This window comes from Puma concolor, chromosome B3 (assembly GCF_028749965.1).
Source record: "Puma concolor isolate L17-30 chromosome B3, mPumCon1.1.hap2, whole genome shotgun sequence".
NCBI lineage: Eukaryota > Metazoa > Chordata > Mammalia > Carnivora > Felidae > Puma > Puma concolor.
Window position 1 is genome coordinate 11,338,033 of NC_141672.1, and position 23,099 is coordinate 11,361,131.

General features: G+C 41.0%; 1 protein-coding gene across 5 annotated transcripts in view; it reads right to left on the reverse strand.

Moving 5' to 3' along the window:
* The window catches only part of PPP4R4 (protein phosphatase 4 regulatory subunit 4), a 104,934-nt gene extending 82,734 nt beyond the window's left edge, over positions 1-22,200 (reverse strand). For 2 of the 5 annotated variants that reach the window (XM_086708897.1, XM_086708896.1), the window contains exons 1-2: positions 21,934-22,200; positions 20,446-20,519 (exon numbers count right to left, since the gene is read on the reverse strand). In XM_086708897.1, coding sequence (XP_086565023.1) covers positions 20,446-20,519; positions 21,934-22,053 — 194 coding nt within the window. In that variant the 5' untranslated portion in view covers positions 22,054-22,200. Of the gene's footprint in view, positions 1-20,445; positions 20,520-21,933 lie in introns of those variants that run through there. The other 3 variants (XM_086708895.1, XM_086708898.1, XM_086708899.1) reach the window with 3 other exon arrangements.
* Positions 22,201-23,099: the final 899 nt, after the last annotated feature.

The following is a 23,099-nucleotide window of genomic DNA, read 5'->3' on the forward strand; positions in this document are numbered from 1 at the left end:
GGGAAAACAGAATAGTAAAACGAGACAAAAGCAGGCCAAATCCCTGGCACCTACAGGAAGAAAAGATGATAAGCAGCCATCACAGGAAGGGGAAGAGACCTGATTCCTTAACCTATAGAACACAGGAGGACTGATATGCTCAATAATTCAGGAAGTACTTATAATCAGGACCTGCTGGTTCCGGATTCTCCAACATCACCTAATGACACTTTCTGCCTCGCCACAGACAGCGAACGCTAAGTGCTTATTATACAGTGAACAAAGCCCTGACAGGCATATGGTGGGTACAGGAGACACGGCCCTTGCCTTATTAGAGCTTCGCAGTCAGAGAAGACAAGTAGCAAACAACAATCAATTCAATCATCTCAACTGTGTCAAGATCTATGAAGGAACAGTACAGAGTACTATTGAGAACATCACTTAACTTGGAGGCCAAGGGGGAGCTTCCCTGAAGAGCTGAGACCCCAAAAATGGGTAGAAATAGGTAAAAGGGAGAGTAGAGGGAACAGCATATTCAAAGGTTCCCTGCTAGATGAGATTCATTCAATCGTTTATTTATAAAGATGTACCGAACACTTACGATTTGTCAGTCACCGTGCTCTGGAAATAGAAAGAAAACAATAAAAACCAAGCACTCTGATTCTGTGTAGCTAAATTAGAGTGGAAAAAGAAGAAATGGCTTCTTGCAGAAATAAGATCAACAGGACTTGAGACAAAACCAATTGCTGAGGAAGAGTACAAAATCATTCCCAGGTTTCCCTCCAGTATGATTTAAAAGGATGGTCAGGCTCCAGTAACAAGAGAAGGCACATTCAGATAAAAGGTGATGAATTCAGTTTGGGGCATGCTGAGTTTGAAAAACCAGCAGGCCATTCTGGAAGAGACATCTTAGTGGACACACTCAGCAAAGAGACCCGGCCTATAGTTCACATGAAAAGCCCAAGGCTACAGCCACAGATTTGGAAATTACGTCATGGAGAGGATCACGGAAATCTAGGGGTGGATAATATGACCTGGAAAGAGAGTCCCTAACAATATACAGGGGCTCCTGTTGGCTCATTTGACTGATATTACAGCAAATGAGGCACCAAATTGGAGGAAATGTAACACAAACAAGTCAGTTATAAAATTTAAAAGCTCCTCAGTCCACCCAAAATCAATATGCAAAAGCTGCCTGAAATGCTGCCTTTTCTCTAATGCTAATGATAGGACTGAATGGAGTATGTTGGAGTGAAGAGGGCCTAAATAAAGCAGTGATCACCCCCAGGACATAATTTCCAAATCTGTGGAAACATAATTCACCTCCTCACACTGTGACAATCAAGAAAGCAACATCTATAAAGACTATGGAAGACGTTCAAGTCAACCAGGTATCACTGTCAGGGTCAGGACAGTATCTCTATAAAGCAAGAATCTAATTTAAATAAAACAACAATTCTAGCAGTTTTTTGGTGGAATCTTTTGGGTTTTCCATATAGAGTATCATCTCATCTGCGAAGAGTGAAAGTTTGACCTCCTCCTGGCCGATTTGGATGCCTTTTATTTCTTTGTGCTGTCTGACTGCAGAGGCTAAGACTTCCAATACTATGTTGAATTAACAGTGGCGAGAGTGGATATCCCTGTCTTGTTCCTGACCTTAGGGGGAAAGCTGTCAGTTTTTCCCCATTGAAGATGATATTAGAGTTGGGTCGTTCATATATGGCTTTTATGATCTCAAGGTATGCTCCTCCTATCCCTACTTTCTTGAGGGTTTTTACCAAGAAAGGATGCTAAAATGTCAATACTACCCAAAGCAATCTACATATTCAATGCAACCCCTATCAAAATAACACCAGCATTCTTCACAGAGCTAGAACAAATAATCCCAAAATTTGAATGGAACCAGAAAAGAACCCAGAAAAGAAAATTTGTATGGAACCTGAATAGCCAAAGCAATCTTGAAAAAGAAAACCAAAGCAGGAGGCATCACAATCCCAGACTTCAAGCTATACTACAAAGCTGTAACCATCAAGACAGTATGGTACTGGCACAAGAACAGACACTCAGATCAATGGAACAGAATAGAGAACCCAGAAATGGAGCCACAAACATATGACCAACTAATCTTTGACAAAGCAGAAAAGAATATCCAATGGAATAAAGACAGTCTCTTCAGCAAGTGGTGCTGGGAAAACTGGACAGCGACATGCAGAAGAATGACCCTGGACCACTTTCTTACCCCATACACAAAAATAAACTCAAAATGGATGAAAGACCTCAATGTAAGACAGGAAGCCATCAAAATCCTTGAGGAGAAAGCAGGCAAAAGCCTCTTTGATCTGGGCTGCAGCAACTTCTTACTCAACACGTCTCCAGAGGCAAGGGAAACAAAAGCAAAAATGAACTACTGGGACCTCATCAAAATAAAAAGCTTCTGCACAGCGAAGGAAACAATCAGCAAAACTAAAAGGCAACCGACAGCAGAATAGGAGGAGATATGTGCAAATGACATATCAGATGAAGGGTTAGTATCCAAAACCTACAAAGAACTTATCAAACTCAACATCCAAAAAACAAATCATCCAGTGAAGTGGGCAAAAGACATGAATAGACACTTCTCCAAAGAAGACATCCAGATGGCCAACTGACACTTGAAAAAATGCTCAACATCACTCATCATCAGGGAAATACAAATCAAAACCACAATGAGATACCACCTCACCCCTGTCAGAATGGCTAACATTAACAAGTCAGGCAACAACAGATGTTGGCAAGGAAGTGGAGAAAGAGGATCTCTTTTGCATTGTTGGTGGGAATGCAAGCTGGTGCAGCCGCTCTGGAAAACAGTATGGAGGTTCCTCAAAAAGCTAAAAATATAGAACTACCCTATGACCCAGCAATTGCACTACTAGGCATTTATCCACGGGACACAGATGTGCTGTTTTGAAGGGACACACGCACCCCCATGTTTACAGCAGCACTTTCAACAATAGCCAAAGTATGGGAAGAGCCCAAATGTCCCTCGAGGATGAATGGATAAAGAAGGTGTGGTATATATATACAATGGAGTATTATTTGGCAATCAAAAAGAATGAAATCTTGCCATTTGCAACTACATGGATGGAACCGGAGGGTATTATGCTAAGTGAAATTAGTCAAAGAAAGACAAATATCATATGACTTCACTCATATGAGGACTTTAAGAGACAAAACAGATGAACATAAGGGAAGGAAAAGAAAAATAATATAAAAACAGGGAGGGGGACAAAAAAGAAGCAACTCATAAATATGGAGAACAAACTGAGGGTTACGGGAGGGGTTGTGGGAGGGGGGGATGGGCTAAATGGGGAAGGGGCATTACAGAATCTACTCCTGAAATCATTGTTGCACCATATGCTAACTAATTTGGATGTAAATTTTAAAAAATAAAAAATAAAATTAAAATAAATAAATAAAACAAAACCAAAACTATTGCTCCTACAGGATCTCTTATGAGTTCCTCAGTAACTATTAATTTAAATTAATTTCATGTATATATTTTCTCCTTTAAGAGAGAGAAACAAAGTCAATTTTCTCCCTGCTGTCCCTTAAAGAATTAATGTAGACATTCCTATCATTCCTTCTAGAAATGTATGAATTACCAGTCCTCTAGGTATTTTAAAAGAAAAATATTGTAGGGGCACCTGGGTGGTTCAGTGGGTTAAGCATCCGACTCCTGGGTTTTCAGCTCAGATCACGATCTCAATGGTTTGTGAGTTCGAGCCCTGAATCAGGCTCTACCCTGACAGCGCAGAGGCCACTTGGGATACTTCCCCCTCTCTCCCCCTCCCCACTCCTACTCTGTATCTCTCAAAATAAATTAATTTTTTAAACATTAAAAATAAAGGAAAGGGGGCGCCTGGGTGGCGCAGTCGGTTAAGCGTCCGACTTCAGCCAGGTCACGATCTCGCGATCCGTGAGTTCGAGCCCCGCGTCAGGCTCTGGGCTGATGGCTCAGAGCCTGGAGCCTGTTTCCGATTCTGTGTCTCCCTCTCTCTCTGCCCCTGCCCGGTTCATGCTCTGTCTCTCTCTGTCCCAAAAATAAATAAAAACGTTGAAAAAAAAAATTAAAAAAAAAAAAAAGAAAAAAAAAATAAATAAAGGAAAGAAAAATACTGTCTAAGGAAATATAATTATACCACACGTAATTGAATGAGTAAATATGGATACATGTGAGTCAATTTACTCATATATATGAGTAAATAATGATATAGAGCTTACCTAAAGTATTTTAATATGTTGTCCATAAAGTAGGTCCACATGCTATGTATGTATGTGGGAATCATCAAGACACAAGCAGTATAATGGACTTTTTAAAGCAAAGTATGTAATGATTTTTACCACAAAATAACGATCTGATGAAATAACAAGTCGTTGTAATTTATAACCGTTTACCTGCACAAAAGGATTTTAAAGAAGCACACATTTAAATGTGCCATATTGAACACTCTAATATATTTTTTAAATACAAGTCAAAAGAATCAGAGCTGACTAGTACACCTTGAGCTTTTTTTAAACTAAAGATAAGTAAATATTTTTGAAGGAGTAGAAAAATGGAGGTAACTACAGTGAGCACTAAATTAAGTATACAGTCATAGCACAAGAAAGGGTCTTAACAGCATGACTAGTAAGTACATCTCCCTCACTTCACTAAGAGAATAGAAGCTAAATGATGTTCTCAAGGTCACACAGCTGGCTAGAAGCTGCGCTGTTTCTTAGCAACCAGGATTAAAAGAAAAACACAAGTTTTATAGCTCTCACTGCCTAATAAAAAGAAACAAAACTAGTGTTGGCTAATTTTATATATATATACATATATATACATATATATATATATTTCCATATATATATGTGTGTGTATATATATATATATTTCTATACAATAAATAAGAAACCAGAGCTGAAATAATAAAATATATGCTGTTTTAGAACACTGAGAATTTCTCCTGAAGGAGAAGGAGGGGAAAAAAAAAAAAAAAAAGGCCACATCTATTTACCCACTAATGTACCAAAAAAAATAACGAAAACACTGGAATTCTGACCCTTCGGCAGGTTTCTACTAATCCAGTATTTGAGAACCATCTTGAATAAACAAATGTGGGACTTTTTTTAATATGTATGTCAGAAAACTACAGAAATCTTGTGAATATTTCTATTTTGTAAGAGGAAGATTAAATCTCTTAAATATCAGAGATGAGGAACAGGAAAAATTGAGGATATTCCCAGGTTTTTAATTAAGCAGATGATGGTGCCATGTATCTGAGATAAACAACCAACCCACGTATGAGTAAAGACGTGAAGGAAATAGTAGGCCTAGCAGTGCAGATATCTCAGGAAAACATTTTGAAATCAGAAGGAAAGCAAGTGGAAAATCCCTAAGGTAGGTGTGTACCTGGTGTGTTTAACACACCAAGCAAAGAAGGGAATAGGAAATGAAATCAGAGCTGTCGTCGGGAAGGAGGAGGTCACAGAAATCAGACAAAGTACATTCACAAACCGTAATGAAACTAAATGAGAAGTCGGTAACCAAAAGATACCTGGAAAACCCCCCAATATTTGGAACTCAAACAACACACTTCTAAATGACTCATAAGCCAAAGAAGTCTTGAGAGAATTTCTTTATTTCAACTAAATGACAGTGAAGACACAAAATATCAAAATTGTATAGCTAGGCAGCTACAGCAGTGCCTAGAAGGAAATATACAGCATTAAAATCCAAGTATTAAAACAGAAGCAAGGGCGGCTAGGTGGCTCAGTTGGTTGAGCGTCCGACTTCAGCTCACGTCCTGGTGTCTGAATTCAAGCCCCTCGTCGGACTCTGTGCTGACAGCTCAGAGCCTGGAGCCTGCTTTGGATTCTGTGTCTCCTTCTTTCTCTGCCCCTTCTCCACTTGTGCTCTCTCTCTCTCTCTTTCTCTCTCAAAAATAAACATTAAAAACATAATTTTAAAATAAAAAAAAAGATGGATCATGGGCATCAGGAAAGACTTAAAAAAATAATAAAATAAAATAAAATAAAATAAAATAAAATAAAATAAAATAAAATAACAAAAATTAATAAAATAAAACAGAAGATCAGGGCACCTGCGAGTCTCAGTTAAGTGTCCAACTCTTGATTTCAGTTTAGGTCATGATCTCGCAGCTCGTTGAGTTCGAGTCCCAAGTTGGGCTCTGGGCTGACAGCTCAGAGCCTAGAATCTGCTTCAGACTCTGTGTCTCCCTCTCTCTCTGCCCTCCCCCAACTCACACTCTGTCTCCGTCTCTCTCTCTCTTGAAATATAAAGAAACATTAAAAAAAAAATTTTAATATCATTAAAATTGATAAACCTCAAATGTAAACAAGAAAAAAGTTAAATAAACAAAAGCAAGAAAACACAAATTATCAATATTAGGAATAAAATAAGACATCAGTACAGAGCCCACAAACATTAAAAGAGAATACTAGCATAGCATAATTCAATGCCCATAAATTCAATAATTTAGATAAAATACAGTTAAGAATTTGAAAGACAAGGGGCGCCTGGGTGGCGCAGTCGGTTAAGCGTCCGACTTCAGCCAGGTCACGATCTCGCAGTCCATGAGTTCGAGCCCCACGTCGGGCTCTGGGCTGATGGCTCAGAGCCTGGAGCCTGTTTCCGATTCTGTGTCTCCCTCTCTCTCTGCCCCTCCCCCTTTCATGCTCTGTCTCTCTCTGTCCCAAAAATAAATAAACGTTGAAAAAAAAAAAATTATAAAAAAAGAATTTGAAAGACAAAAACTACCAAAACCTACTCAAGAAGAAACAGATAACTCAAATAGCCCTATTATCTATTAAATAACGGCATTTTTAGTTAAAAACCTTTCAAAAGAGAAAATCTCAGGCTCAGATGGGTTTCCCTGGTGAATTCTACCTAACATTTAAGGGCAAAAGATGGGGTAGAGTTTACTTAAAAAAAAAATTTTTTTAAACATTTAAAGGAGAAATAATACCAATTCTATACAATCTCTTCCAGAAAATAGGAAACCACTTCCCAAGTCATTTCATGAGCATTCTCCTAAAACCAAAACTGGGAAAAGATGTTACAAAGAAAGAAAACTGCAGATCAGTATCTCTCATTACATTCTAGAAGCAAAAATCCTCAAAAATATACCAGCAAACAGGGCCCAGAAATATTTACATCATGACCAAGTAGATCTCATCCCAAGAATGCAAGGTTGGTTCATCATTTGAATATTGATCAATGTAATTTAGCATAATAAAAAAATGTTAGAAAAGCCATATGTCATATCAAGAGACTCAGAAAAAATAGTATTTGACAAGATTCACCACCTATTCATAATAAAAACTGTCAGCAAATTAGGAATACTCACATCATACTTAATGGCAAGAGACTGAATGCCTTCCCCCCATGAGATCAAGAACCAGACTCAGAGGTCCTCTCTCACCACTCCTACAGGGGAGGGACCTGACAGATACTACTTTAACCAAGCGATCAAGACTATCATCACTGGTGATAAATCGTGTTAATGGCATGTACCCCTTGAAATGATGGGATGAGAAAGGTATTTCACCTCTATGGTATTCTTCCCAAGCCCATAACCTCAATCTAATGATGAGAAAAACGTCTGACAAATACAACTTGAAGGACATGCTACAAAATACCTGACCAGCACTCTTCAAACCTATCAAGATCTTGAAAAGAAAAGGAAGACTAGGGTAGTGTCCAAGCCAAGAGGAGACTAAGGACCTATGACAACTACATGCAATGTGGTACCCTAGAGTAAAAGGACATCAGTAAAAGAACTGGTAAAATCCAAATAAGTCTATAGTCCCATTAATGGTGATGTACCACTGTTAATTTCTTAGTTTTGACAAATATACTAAGGTTATGTAAGATATTACTTTTAGAGGAAACTGGTGAAACGTATGCTGGAATTCTCTGAACTATTTTTGTGACTTTTCTGAAAACCTAAAGTAATTCCCCCAAAGTATATTTTTTTAAAAAGCAAAAGGGCAGGAAATGATATACCGTGTAAACACTAACCAAAAGAAAGCTCAAGTACATTAATATCAGATAAAGTACACTTCAAGTTCTATTTCTAGGGATAAAGACAAATATGACATAACTATAAAGGAGTTAAATCACCAAGAAAACGTAACAACCCTAACTGTATATGCACCTAACTACAGAAATCAAAATACTTGAACTACTAGTAAAACTGATAGATTTGAAAGAAGAGACAAATCCACCTTTGTGGAGACTTCAGTACTCTACTCTTTGTTATCACTAGAATGAGTGGATAGAAAATAACTTTAGAGATACAGAAGACCTGTAAAATATCATCAAGCAACCTGACCGAATTCACATTTACAGAACATCACACCCAAGAGCAGAACACACGTGCTTTTCAAGTGCATATGAAATATTTGCCAAGATCAACCATTTTCTGGGCCATAAAACAAATCTCAGCAAATGTGAAAGAACTGAAGTCAAACGCAGTACGTTCTGTGACCACTACAGAATTAAACTAGAAACCCCTAACAGAAAGGTATCTGGTAAAATCCCCCAAATAACTGGAAAATTATGTGAGGTATACATATACACCATCCACACGTAAACTATCCCCCTATCCTCCTCCTCCCCACCATTATCCGAGCAACAAGGGGAGGTGTCCACTCGCCAACAAGCCCAGGCTGTGGACTTTTGTGAATCCTTTCCCTTTTAAGACCATCCACTTTTCAAGCAAATATAGTTTATAATTTTATTACCAAGAGAATTTCTAAATAAATACAGTTTATAAACTTATTACAAGAGAATTTATAGGACAATTCTAAGTCAGCCAGACTTCTCAGTCTGATTTTTCGTATGTGAACATATAACTCACATCCTGCCCAAAACATATTCAAACCAAATCCACAATGTGCAAAACTCTTTAGAGAAAAGATATTTTCTGATATTTTTTAGTCCTGCAAAATGAACAGTATTTTTTAATTGTAATATTATTGCATCCAATCCTTAATGAAACACAGGCACTTTCTGAATCATGGCCATTTACTTTACAAATTACCTTTTTTTTTTTTTAAAGCTGTGAAAATGGGGGTGCCTGGGTGGCTCAGTCGGTTAAGCACCCAGCTCTTGATTTCAGCTCAGGTCATGATCTCCCAGATGGTGAGTTAGAGCCCTGCCTCGGCCCGGTAGGGCTCCACACTGTCAGCTGGAGCCTGCTTGGGATTCTCTCTCCCCCTCTCTGCCCTTCCCCCACTCGTTCTTTCGCTGTCTCCCTCTCAAAATAAATAAACTTAAAAAAAAAAAAAGCTGTGAAACTGTTCACCTCTTCAAGGAGTTTCTGCCCTACAGGGATGCCCATTAGCACCACCTAGTGGATGAAATAATAAACTGGGATTCAACAACTTCCCTGTATCTAAGAAGTGAGGCTACTCGGCTAAAGCAGGATGGAGCCTTCAATTCTATCAGGCCCAACCCATTATATTACATGAAGGGAAGAGGGGGAAGCGGTGCCCGAAGAACCCAAGGGACTTGAATACGGCCACAAACACAGATGCCACATCCCCTTATTTTTAACAATAGCAAATTGGCCCTTTCTATTGCACGTTACAGCCATGTGCAAACAAATTAACCTCAACCATCTGGAAAATTTATCTGGAAATAGATCACAGACTTAAAATTAGGAGCTAACACCTTAAAACTGCTAAAAGAAAACAAAAGAAAAAATCTTCATGAGCTAGAACTTGGCAAAGATCTCTTAAACAGAACACAAAAAAAATACCAATTATAAAGGGGAAAGAAATCAATAAATTAGACCTCATCAAATTAGGCCACAACAAAGCAAAAAAAAAAAACAAAAAAACAAAAAAAAAACCTTTCCTCTTTAAAAAATACTTTTTACAAAAATTTAAAAAACCACAGACTGGGTAAAAATGTCTCCAAAACATATATCCAACAAACGGGCAAAAGCTTTGAACAGATACTTTACCAAACAAGACGTATGGCTGGCTTATAAGCTCACGTAAAGATGTTCAATGTCCACTGGTCATTTGGGAAATCCAAATCCCAAATTATTGGGAAATCCAATATACAATGAAATATCATCACATTGGACCACTAGAAATACCACTAAATACCTTGGAACTAAAAAGGCTGTCATACTCTGCCTGGAAATGTTAAATTATTGTTTTGGAAACATGTTAGCAGTTTCTTAAAAACATAAGTATGTACCTATTACATGACCCAGCCATTGCTCTCCTAGCTGTATCCCAGAGGAGGAAAGCACACGTCCACCAAAGATTTGTACGTGAATGTTCACAGCCACTTAAGTCTGTGGTAACCAAAACCTGGAAATTACCCAAGTGTCCATCAGTGGATGAACAGAGAAGCAAAATAGGTTATATTCTTAAAATGGGAGTAATTATCAATAATAAACCGAAATAAACTATTGACACATGCAACATTATACATGAACTTCACAATAATTAAGCTGAGCAAAAGAAGCCAGACCAAAAAAAATAGATATTCTGATACATTTCTATAAAATTCTAAAAACTGCAAACTAAGCCATAGTGACACAAAGTCGATCAGTGGTTGCCTAGAGTGGGAGAGAGGATCAGAGGAAAGGGAGAGGGTATTAAAAGGGGACACAAAGTTACTTTCTTTTCCACATACATAGTTATATATTTGTCATATATGTGTGTGTATCAAAATTCACTAAATTGTACAGTTAAAATATGTGTAGTTTACTGGCAATCAATTATACCTCAAAAAACTATAAAAATGGAAATACATGCATTCACCATATAACCCAGCATCCCGTGTTTAGGCATTTATCCAAAAGATATGAAAACATATGTCTACATTATAAAGCAGATCAATGGTTGGGGCGCCCAGGTGGCTCAGTCGGTTAAGCGTCCCACTTCGGCTCAGGTCATGATCTTACACTCCGTGAGTTCGAGCCCCACGTCGGACTCTGTGCTGACAGCTCAGAGCCTGGAGCCTACTTCAGATTCTGTGTCTCCCTCTCTCTCTGCCCCTCCCTGCTCACACTGTCTCTCTCTCTCTCTCTCTCTCAAAAATATTAAAAACAAATTTTTTAAAAAGAGACCACCAACAACTACCCTTTCCTAAACACCACTCTGTGCCAAGCATTGTGCCTTCTACATACATCTCCTCTAACCTTAACAATCCTACAGCGTAGGTATTATTATTCCCATTTTAGAATAGGAGGCTTGGACTCAGAGAAGCTAAGCAATTTGCCCAAGGTCTCTCAGTAAGTAAATGAGTGAGCCCCAGCTTCCAAGAATAAATCTGGTCTGACACTATAAAGTATTTCTGACATAATGTCCCGCCTTCTCGACACCCAACATACTTATTAACTGGGGATGACCTCTATCTTCTACTGAACTCAAAGAAAAATGCATTTGCTTCCTTAAATGGGTACTTCCCTGAACATAAGTATCTGCTGGTATAATGTCATTCATTCCCCAGGTGATGCCTAACGTATAACAAGGACTCAATAAATATTCTGCATGTTTTAACTTAAACTCCTAAGACTTATTCTCAAGTAACTATTAGTTACGTTACAAATCTTTTCCATTGTTAGTATCTCGGCCTCTACTTCACAAGATAAACACAGCCCAAATCTTGCATAATCACATCATGTTAGCCAGTTCCAGATCTTCCCCATGACATGATGTGGGTCACTTTTACATTGATGACAATAGTTTACTTTTTTTAAAGCTTTTTCTACAGTTCCCATGAGAGCCTTCTGCTTTCGACTGATGTCACAGGGAGAGCCTTCTGAAGCTTCAGTAAATAGGAAAAAAAAAAAAAGAGTAGATGCCACTGTTATTCTCACGACAAAAGACAAGGAAAAGGAGATGGAAATAATCACCAAACCCCTTATATTCAGTGACCCAATACTTTTCCAAAACAGGGAATTCAAGGTTTGCCAAGGACTAATGTGGCCTAGGCAATAATGTAAGACATATATTTAGCTGGAATCCATTATATACCTCTCTTGATATGTGAAACACTGATCCCTCTATCCCAAAACATGGAAGTAAAGATGCTTCCTATTTCTATGCAGAAGTCATTTGAGCATCACCTTCACAGAGGATGATTATTTGCACAATTTTTTTTTAATGGGACCTCTTGGAATCACTAAAAGGGCACCAACTGAAGGTGGTACTTCTAGAAGACCTTCTAACCAAACAGTCTAGTAGCATAAGGACTAACTAGAAAAACTTACAGAAACACTCTTGTAAGGAAAGAAAGATGTTCAATGGCATATGTAAATCATGCACAGGAAAACAGAAACCTCTTCAGGCTATTAAGCAGGCAGTTCTTAATCAAAATGCTAGAAAATTTACATACTATAAAGTTTGACACTTTGTTTCCTAAAATATAAGGGTTGGGACCACTCATACACTGCTGACAGTAGTTTAAATTGGCACAATTTAGAAAACTTTTCAGCAGTATCGTTTAAGCTAGAGATATGCATATACTGATGACCAATAATTCTACTTCTGTGAAAATAACTGAAAGAAATGTGTACATGAACATTTGCAGCAGCATTAATCAGAATAGCCAAAAACTGAAAAGAAGCCAGATTCCCATCAACAGTGGAATGAATAAATAAATTGTGGCCTATAATGGAATACTTTACAGCAGTGAAAATGAACAATCTATTTCTCCATGTAATAATACGGACAAATCTCTTTTTGAAAAGGTTCAGCGAAAACTAAGCACAAAACAGTACATTCCATGGTTCCTACCATACAACATTCAAAATTAGGCAAACTAATCTATGATGTTAAAAGTCTGGATGGTAGGGGCGCCTGGGGGCTCAATGAGTTAAGCATCCAACTTGAGCTCAGGTCATGATCTCATGGTTCACAGGTTCAAGCCCCACATCAGGCTCTCTGCTGTCAGCACAGAGCCCACTTTGGATCCTCTGTCTCCCTCTCTCTCTCTCTCTCTCTCTGCCTCTCCCCTGCCGGTGTTCTCTCTCTCTCTCTCTCAAAATAAATAAAGAAACTTAAAAAAATACATTCTTTTAAAGGGATGGTAGTTACTCTTTGCAGGAAATATGAGGAAATTGGCAGGCGTACAAGGGAGGCTAATATGATAGATTATGTTCTATTAATCTGTGTGCTGGTTACATGGGTGTGTTCACTTGTGAAAATTCAACAAGTTACATATTTATGATATGTGCATATTTCTGCAGATGTCCAAAAAGTTTGTTTTAAAAAACAAGGGGCACATGGGTGGCTTAGTCAGTTAAGCCTCAGACTTCGGCTCAGATCATGATCTCACAGTTCATGGGTTCAAGCTCCACGTCGGGCTCTGTGCTGACAGCTCAGAGCCTGGAGCCTGCTTAGGATTCTGTGTCTCCTTCTCTCTGCCCCTCCCTAGCTCCTGCTTTCTGTCTCTCAAAAATAAAAAATATTGGGGCGCCTGGGTGGCGCAGTCGGTTAAGCGTCCGACTTCAGCCAGGTCACGATCTCGCGGTCCGTGAGTTCGAGCCCCGCGTCAGGCTCTGGGCTGACGGCTCAGAGCCTGGAGCCTGTTTCCGATTCTGTGTCTCCCTCTCTCTCTGCCCCTCCCCCGTTCATGCTCTGTCTCTCTCTGTCCCTAAAATAAATAAACGTTGAAAAAAAAATTAAAAAAAAAAATATATTAAAAAAAAATTAAAAAAAAATTTTTTTCATGTTTTAAAAAACGAAAAAAAATGCCTATGAAAAAGTACTTCTTTAACTGAGATTCCTAGCTCACTAATTTTTTTTTTTTTTTTTTTTTTGTATACAAAAGTGAAGGAATAACAGACCAGACCATCGGCCAAACTGAATGCAGAAACAAGGGGAACGGCCTGGGTATCCAAGGACAAAACAAGGTGATCACAGTGCCAGCTTTGAAAAAGGATAGTGTCTCTCTCAGCATGGTGTTAAAGATTTTCCCAACTAAACAACACTCTCCACTTCCTTGTCAAAGGCAGGCTGAAAGCTCACGGCAAATAGGCTGCTTTCTAGAATGCTCACAGGCTTCTGCTCGTCTAACTGAGTTGTAACCAAGAGTCACCTACATTGCATTTGTTCTCAGATCAGTTTATCCCAATTTCACTTGCCATTGCAATTACATAATTTAATTAAATATTGCATAAAAATACAATGCTGAAAGAATCATTTCTATGAAAGCTAAATTGTAAGTTTTAGAAACACTCAATAAAGATAAGTTCCCAAAGAAAATTGCTATTGAAATAGAAAGAATAAGACACCTTGCAGAAGATGAGTAGAAAATCACAAAAATCTAGGACCATGCTTTCAAAATTCTTCATAAGCCAACTTTTTGAATTCTCACTCAGCTTTAAAGAAACATAAACTTGACATTTTAAGTGCATTATGGGGGTAATCTATACAAAAAAGCAGATCCTGTACAGGTGTGCTGTTTCAAAGGGGCACATGCACCCCCATGTTTATAGCAGCACTATCAACAATAGCCAAAGTATGGAAAGAGCCCAAATGTCCATCGGTGGATGAATGCATAAAGAAGATGTGGTATATATATACAATGGAGTATTACTCAGCAATCAAAAAGAAGGAAATCTTGTCATTTACAACTACGTGGATGGAACTGGAGGGTATTATGCTAAGTGAAATTAGTCAGAGGAAGACAAAAATCAGATGACTTCACTCATATGGGGATTTTAAGAGACAAAACAGATGAACATAAGGGAAGGGAAACAAAATAACATAAAAACAAGGAAGGGGACAAAACATAAGAGACTCTTAAATATAGAGAACAAACAGAGAGTTGCTGGAGGGGGTGTGGGAGGGGGGATGGGCTAAATGGATAAGGGGAATTAAGGAATCTACCCCGAAATCATTGTTGCACCATACGCTAACTAATTTGGATGGATGGATGGATGGATGGATGGATGGATGGCTAGACATATAGATAGATAGATAGATAGATAGATAGATAGATAGATAGATGTAGACCCTGAACTGTAATCAGCCCTATACTCAAAGAAAAGGCAGTAGACATACAACAAAAGACTGGGAAACAAATTCGAATTTTTTTTCCCTAAAAGAAAACGTTGAACGTAGGCACCACATTGATGAGTCCCCAGGTTGACCAATTTTTTTTTTGGATTAGCTAGCCAATAGTCTACTCCAATTGTGAGGTATTAAAAAGGCTCTTCTGTACATCACTCAAGAAAACTGGGCAAGCAAACTAGACATTCAGGTGCCCACCGCACATATACACACACAGTCTCTCTCAATGTACACACACAACCCTTCAACACCCACCTCACTGAAACAGTACTAAAACGCAGAAAGGCATCCAAAAAAGAAATTAACAGTGAAGATGAAAGAAGTCTGGGGATGTAGAAGATCTTAGAAATAAGGACACACAAAGGAGTTCTTCACACAACTTTTCACATTTGCACAGCAAACAGGATAGGTATTTTGAAAGATAAAACAACCAGGGACACTTGGGAGGCTCAGTTGGTTAAGTTTCTGACTTCAGCTCAGGTCAGGCTCTTACAGCTCATGGGTTTGAGCCCCGTGTCGGGCTCTGTGCTGACAGCTCAGAGCCTGGAGCCTGCTTCGGATTCTGTGTCTCCCTCTCTCTCTGCCCCTCCCTTGCTCCCACTCTCTCTTTCTCTTTCTCTCTCTCAAAAATAAATAAACGTTAAAAAAAATTAAAGAGAAAACAGTCAAACCCTAGCCATAGCCAAGCTCATCACCGAAGTTCTTCCCCCGCTATCCTACTGCTGTCCTGTTCTGGTCTTGAATGGGAGAGTTCCCACATGCGATCAGCGGTAGCCAGAGTTTACAGCACTTTGGTTCTTTTGTTAATTTCTAGATTTGGCGGCAGAAATCTCCTCTGAGATATCACTAGGGGGAGCACTTACTCCTTTAAAAAATAAAAAAAGGTGGGGGGTGGTGATTAGGAAGGGGAAAATTTCCTAATTAAAGACGCACACTTTAGGTGACTGTCCCTGGAAGACAAAGTACAAAATGTTTTAAAACTCACAGTGTAAAGTGACTGGAAAAGCAGCAACATAAAAGTGAGGTTAGGTACATTAACCAATCAATATAATTTATGCATAACGTTAAGAGCAAACATTGCTTAAGATAGAGTCATTTGGTACAAAAATATAAATCTGTAAAACAGGCTGATCTTATCACTCAGTTTAAAAATGTTTAATTAGAATTCGACCTTATCACTCAGTTTAAAAATGTTTAATTAGAATTTGTGAAGGTCCTGGTTTCTGATAAATCCTATTAGTAAAGGAAGTTAATAGGTATCTATCACAAACTTCAGTCGACATACTTTACTTGCCAGATACTTTACTAAATTACTGGATGGCAAAATTAATACTGTTATCCTTTCTTAAAAGTTTGAAATGTACCTTGAGAACCTAAGTAACAAGGAAGTAAGGACTGGGAAAAGAGACAGAAGGAAATTAACATTAAATGGGTACCTATTCTGTATCAGGGCTCCCCACATTACACAACCTTAGGAAACAGGAATTGCCATTTCCAATTTACAGATGAAAAAAAGAGACCGCAAAATGTGTTCCTGGTCAAACAGATAATAAACAGTAGAATAAGCTATAATCTAAATCTGTCTGATTCTACCGTCCACAATACAAAAAAAAAAAAAAAAATCAGAAGTTGTTTAACTCATCTGGCATTTTGGTCAACTTAAAATAAATAAATACACTTTATGAAGAGGTATATGTTTAAATCACAGCACAGAACCAGAAAGAATGAAACAGCAACAACATAAAAGACGGCTTGCCCTCTGGGAGCTTACAATGAAAGAAAATGTTCACACACACAGGCTAAGGAATACAATGTAGTGATTAATCATCGCTTGAGGGAAGCCATCAATAAGTGATAAGGGAGCTCACAGAAGCCTGGGCTCCACGTGGTTTCAGCAGTCAATAAAGGCTCTCCGTTAGAGGCAAGATCATAGCTGGATCCTGGGGATGGAAAACGTTGAACCGGTATAATGAAAGGTATCGCAGGACAGGGACAAGCAGAGCTAAGGATGAAGATGATGACTATGAGTAACAGCGAAGAGGCAGGACTGTTTCAAAAACTAAAGGACTGAGTGGAAACCACCCAAGTGCCCATCAACCGATGAATGAACAAGCAAAAGGTGATACACCCACACAATACAATACTACTCGGCAACAGAAAGAAAGCAAGCTCTGATACGCGCTACAACATGGATGAACCTTGAAAACATTACGCTCAAAGAGGCTGGTCACAAAAGGCCACATACTGTGTGATTACATGACATGTCCAGAAGAGGCAAATCCATAGAGACAGGAAGTAGACTAGTGATTCCCAAAGGCGGGAAGGGGGTGGGGGGAGAAGCGGGGAGTGACTGCAAAGAGGTATAGTTGTTTCTTTGGGGGATGATAAAAATGTTCTACAGCTGATTGAGGTGATGGCTGCACAGCTCTGTGAAAACACTAAAATCCACTGAACTGCACACTTGACATGGGTGAACTGTAGGGCAAATGAACTGCGTCTCAATCAAGCCATTAAAAACAAAAAGTCGAGGGCCTGGTGGAACATCACATTGCACAGCTAAGAGGGAGCCACTTCTGCCAAGTTTAAGGGTCTAGAACTGATCTGGAGGCAGTTAGAGGTATTTAAGTAAAGATTTACCAAATGAAAGCACAGTGTACTAACTTAGGGCTCTTCTCTAGCAAAATTATTCACATACTTCAAGTACGTTTCTAAAATATATGCCAAAATCACGAAGAAGACAGAGAACAGGAAAAAGATGATGTGATAGGATTTTGACTAAGCCACAAGCTGTGACAATTAGGAAAGCTGTTTTGCTTCAGCACTAAATGCCACAGATGGATGGATCAGCATCGTATTTATGCAAAACCACAAATTCATCTGTGTCATGTCTTCAAATACCGTAATGTTCTAAACTTAATTACGAAAACTGCATTAACAATTGATCTAACATATTTTAGGGTAAGATAATGAACAGTGTGATTTGTTTTTCACTGGATGACAGTCCTCTGTATATAATGTTTCAGATATTAGATTCAATCCCAATGCTACCAGAACCTCCACGGATATACAGCTTGTGTGATGCAAACAAACTTGTCTGAATTCTAATAACATAATATTCCAAAACAGTTTTAATATACAAAATAAGAGAGCTGAAGAAACAAATCTGATATTCAAAGACGGAGAGGGAGGAAAAAAAATCTGGATATTAAAGATCCAATACAAAGGGTAAAGTACTCGAAAATAAAGCTGAAAATCAAAGAAAAAACAAAAAAAAACAGGTCTCGGTAGGAGGTTCTACACCACTGGAAAGTACGATGAAAAAATAAAAGGCTCAATATAAGCAGATGAGGCTGTAACAGAACTTATCTATAACACAATCCCACACCCTCCCCAGAATCCTAGGGAAGAAAGAAACCTTTCAGGCAGTGTGCTGTTATTCCTTCAGAAGCTGTCCTAAAGGTGAAATCCCACTTTCCCCCAGGGGGTGGTAAGGCCATAGGAATCCAAGAAGAAGTCGGAGGGAGAACCTATACACAACCAAAACTGTGTTCGCCTTCCGAGTCACCTTGCAAACCTCCTTCAAGGTAGATGAGCCACAAGAAACTAAAGGAGACATCAGATCTCTTTTAAAACTTTGTCTAAGAATGAGAGGACCCATCTGTCTCTAAAGGGCTTTGTAAATTCCAGAACTGGATGAAACTTACGTTCTGTGCCTAAGAAATACAGACAACTTAAGAAACCGCAGATCACTAACAAACAATAAAAGCAACATAGAAAACAAGTACAAGTACGTGCTCCTAAAAAAGAAGCCTTGTCATTGATATCTAGGGTAAGGTATCTGCTGTCACAAGTAAGTAGAGCAAGGCTGTCCGTTTCTTAATGTAAGAAGTTATGCGAAAGAGAATTCCGTAAGAGAGAAGTAGGAAATTATTACAAATCATTAACTGCTATATGTTAACAGATACTTATGCAAAGTCTCCTCGATTGTCTACCTACTCTAAACAAAAAAACCGTGGGAAAAGGCAGAAGTTTACAACTGTTGTTCACCATATTGGACATGTTAATTACTAAGGAATAAAGTACTTCAACTATAACACAATCAAGTATCAAAAAAAGGTTAAACATGGAATTATTCTGTGTAAACACCAAAAACACATAGTTAACTCATACATAAATGAAAGTTTTCTTTTAAATAAATAGGAAGAAATAATGACAGCCTGCTACCAAAGATCACCAAAAGAGGGGAAATAACACCAACATAAGGTCTAAGATCCAGAAAGATTTTCAAGTGATAGAATTATTAGAGAGAACGTCTAAATTGTAAGCACGCTACAATTCTGAGTGCAGAAACCCAAGAGGCCATGAAAAGGCTAAAGAATAATTAAGAGAATGAAAGTCATAGGGAGGGATTTTTTTTTTTTAAACAGGATCCTCCACTGAGTAACATGGGACCAGACACATGACCTATAAATTAGAAAGGAGAACAGGAAACTTGCCAGCACCTGAAACTGGCAAAGCTGACCTAAGCTAAGGAAACAAGGATGATAAATATCTGGGCAGGTAAATAACACCAGGTTTCAAAATCTGATTCTAAAAAACAGAAGTGAAAACTCACTTGCCAAAGGGGAAAACATGTCACTGCAAGTTAAAGAAAAGTTTTAAAACAAATGGACACAAACTACCTTAGGAAAATTTCTGCTTCTGAAGTATTTTCACAGCTAAATTCATTAATGTTCACTGCATTAGCTTTTAGGAAGCTAAATCCAAAGTGTTTGAAACAGTTGAAATTTGGTAAATATTTCTAATAACCATTTGCATTGAGCAGTTCTGCAGAGTTTGTGAGATTAAACTTAAATGAGAGTAGGCTCAATTACATTTTAAAATCTTTCAGACAAAATGACGAAGCTTACATAGCAAAAGTAATATAAAACAGGATATCGTGAGCAACCAATTGAACTACCCTATGGGGGGAGGGGGGGAAGGGGGGGTTCTGTACAGCAAATAGCACATCACAGTCCTACTCTATGAGTAACTTAAAATTAATCACTGGACATTCTTTAAGTCTCATCTAAACTTACTGGATCTGTGGGAGAACAACCAAAGCCAGAAAATAAGGATGAGATCAAATTCAAACCCTTGGCTGTTCTATTCCTCTTGCTCCAAGGAATATTCTGTAAGTTGGTTGTCTTATTTGATCTCAGTTCTCAAATGCGTTAAGTCCATACCAAAACCGTATAACATAATCAAGTGCTACACATGCCAAAGTACCCTGTTCAAGTAAATCTGAACAGAACCTGTAACCTGACATTTCACAACGGCATTCATCCACGCAGCCACAGGGAAACCGCAACAATTTCACAGAAAGACTTCGGGAAATACCTGAGCAGATAAACAGCCCTTTCAATATCACTGAGGTCTTCATCGACTGTCAATCTTTCTATTTCTTCGGGTGTCTGTCAAGCGTAAAATACAAATAAAATACAAATTATGCACACAAACATGGATCAGTCTCGCCCCCCCCCCCCCCCAGTGACCCTCCGGGAACCCCACATGAGTAGAGACGAACGAAAAAGTTTCACAATTAATCATTATCACTGAAAACTAATCAAGGACTCTACATGCCGACCTCAACCACAGAGGTCTCTAATTTTCTTGAATTGTTGGGTTTGGTCGGTGGAGTTTGAGGTTGTTTTTGTTTTTTCTGTCGTTGTTTTTTCTCTTTTTAAACTCTTCTAGCTTCTAGACTGAAGCTTGAGAATTACATTGTGGCTTTAGAACATTGCTGTTTAATTGAGTTTAATCGAGTTTAGAACTCGATTTTATATGCATATCTATACACACTTTTAATCTCTAATACCCCAAGGCGGTTTCTCCAGCATTTTCCACCCCAGAAAATGCTCAAAGGGGGAATGGATGCAAACTGCAGCCGAGTGAGTATGAAAAAAGACGAAATGTGGAGTGGGGGAAGGGAATAAACTCCGGGGCTGGAAGGAAATCAAAGATTCGCGATATTGCGGCAGGTGGGAGCGAGAGGAGCTAAAGGGAGCTATTGAGAGGACGGCTGGGGGAGGGGGTGGTCCGTAAAGTAGGTCGGCCAGCAGCGAGGGTTGGAGGCTGGGACCAAGATGACTCTGCGGGGTGGGGGAGAAAACTGAAGGCTGACTCCCTAAAGGCAGGTGGGGATCAGGGTCCCAGCTGGAGTCCTGGAGGGGCTGGGAAGAAAGGACGCGCAGTGACTCAGGATGGGGGCCAAGGGTCGAGAGGGCTCTGAAGATCGGTAGCAGGACGACTCCAGCATGGGTGCTGGGTGGGAGGTGAAGGGAGGCCTGGCTGACTTGGGGGCACAGGCGACCGAGCTTGCTCGGATGGAGGAAGGGGCGAGCGGGATCCGGGGTGTCTCAGGGAGGGGGGGCAGGAGCTGTGATGACTGAGGAGTGGGACGGGGACAGGTGGGGGGGGGCACTCAGGAGGGGACCAGGAGGCGGCTGGAGGGGCAGCTCCCGCAGGGCGGAAGGATGAGGGGCCAAGGCTGTCCTAGAGGGGCGGCTCGGGGGACACCGCTGGGCCGGCCGTTCCTGGGGCGGCTTGGGAAAGGGGTCCGGGGCGGGGGGCTGGGGAGCCCAGTGCGTGCGAGGGGCCAGTCCCTCGGGGATTGAGGTCCGAGCTGGGAGAACCGGGGCTGCGTCGAAGCACGGGCGCCGGCAGGGGCCGGTTTAGGGTGACACGGCGACTGGAGGAGGACTGAGGGGCCAGCCCGACTCCGAAAGGGTCCCGGGTCGCTCGGGAAGGAAAAGGGGACGGGACGGGGTCGGGGCGCGGGCCGGCCGCCAGGCGCCCTGCGGGCACTTCCTCCTCCCCGGTGCGCACCTTGAGGCTCCGGCGGACCGGCCTCTCGATGATGGTGAGCTCCTGCAGGTCCTCCATGTAGCCGAACAGGCTGTTCTGACTGAAATCCATCGCGTCGGCGGCGGGCGGCGGCGGATGCATGGACCGCCGGGCCCCCTCGCCGCCCGGGCCAGAGCGGCCCCGGGATGCCGGACGCTCGCAGCCCCGCGACCGCCCACCAGCAGGACTTTCTCCCGCTCTCGGCCGCGGGAGCCCGGCGGGAGGCTGGCTAGCGGCGGGAGACGGAGCGCGGCCGCCGGGGGCGGGGCGGGCAAAGCGAGGGGGCGGGGCGGGGCGCGCGGGCGGGCTGTGGGGGCGGGGCCAGGGGCGGGGGAGGGGCCACAAGCCTGCCTCGGCCCCGCCCCCCCCCAGGCGCCGGGCGCTCGCGAGCCGGACGCAACTGCCGCGCCAAGCTGTGGTCGCCCCCACCGCCCTTCTGCGCCCTCCTCTCCCCGCGCCCCGCCCCGTGGCGCGTGCGCAGAGCCTTCCACCTCCTGCAGCCTGCGGAGGTGGGCTGGGGGCGGGGACCCGGAGCGGAGAGGCGGAACTGGTGACCCGGACCGCGAAAGAGAGGGAGGTGGGCTGCTGTGGTGTTCAACGTGATGGAGTAACTCGAGTGATCACTCGAGTGATCGCCCACTCCAGCAGGCGAACTATGGACTCGGAGACCATCCTAGCTCAGCTGTAGCCCTGGGGGAGGGATGTGTACCCAAAATGAGCAGTTACCACGTGGGGTGTGCCCGGGTGATGGGGTGATGGGGGAATACAGTCCTGGAGAGTCTAACATTTGGGTGGGGCAGCGGCCCAAAAAGGACTCCCGGAGGGGAAACGAACTGAATCTTAAACGATCAGTAAGACTTTCCTAAAGAAATAACAGGAAGCCCATTTCGGATAGAAGTCTGGGCGTGTTTTGGTTGTGGGAAGTAAAGCTGGGAGTGCAGGGGAAGCGACTGCTTGTCAAAGTGGGTGGAAGAGAGAGGCAGGTCCTTTATGGAGAAAGGCCCTGCTCTGGCCACGCACGTTTGAGTCGCTTGCATTTGATTCTGTTAAGAATGGGAAACCGTGGGAAAGGGATCGGGGCCATTTTTTGGACTTTGGGGGACAAAAGTTGTGTTGATCAGGCTCTTCAGCAGCAAATCCCCTCTTTT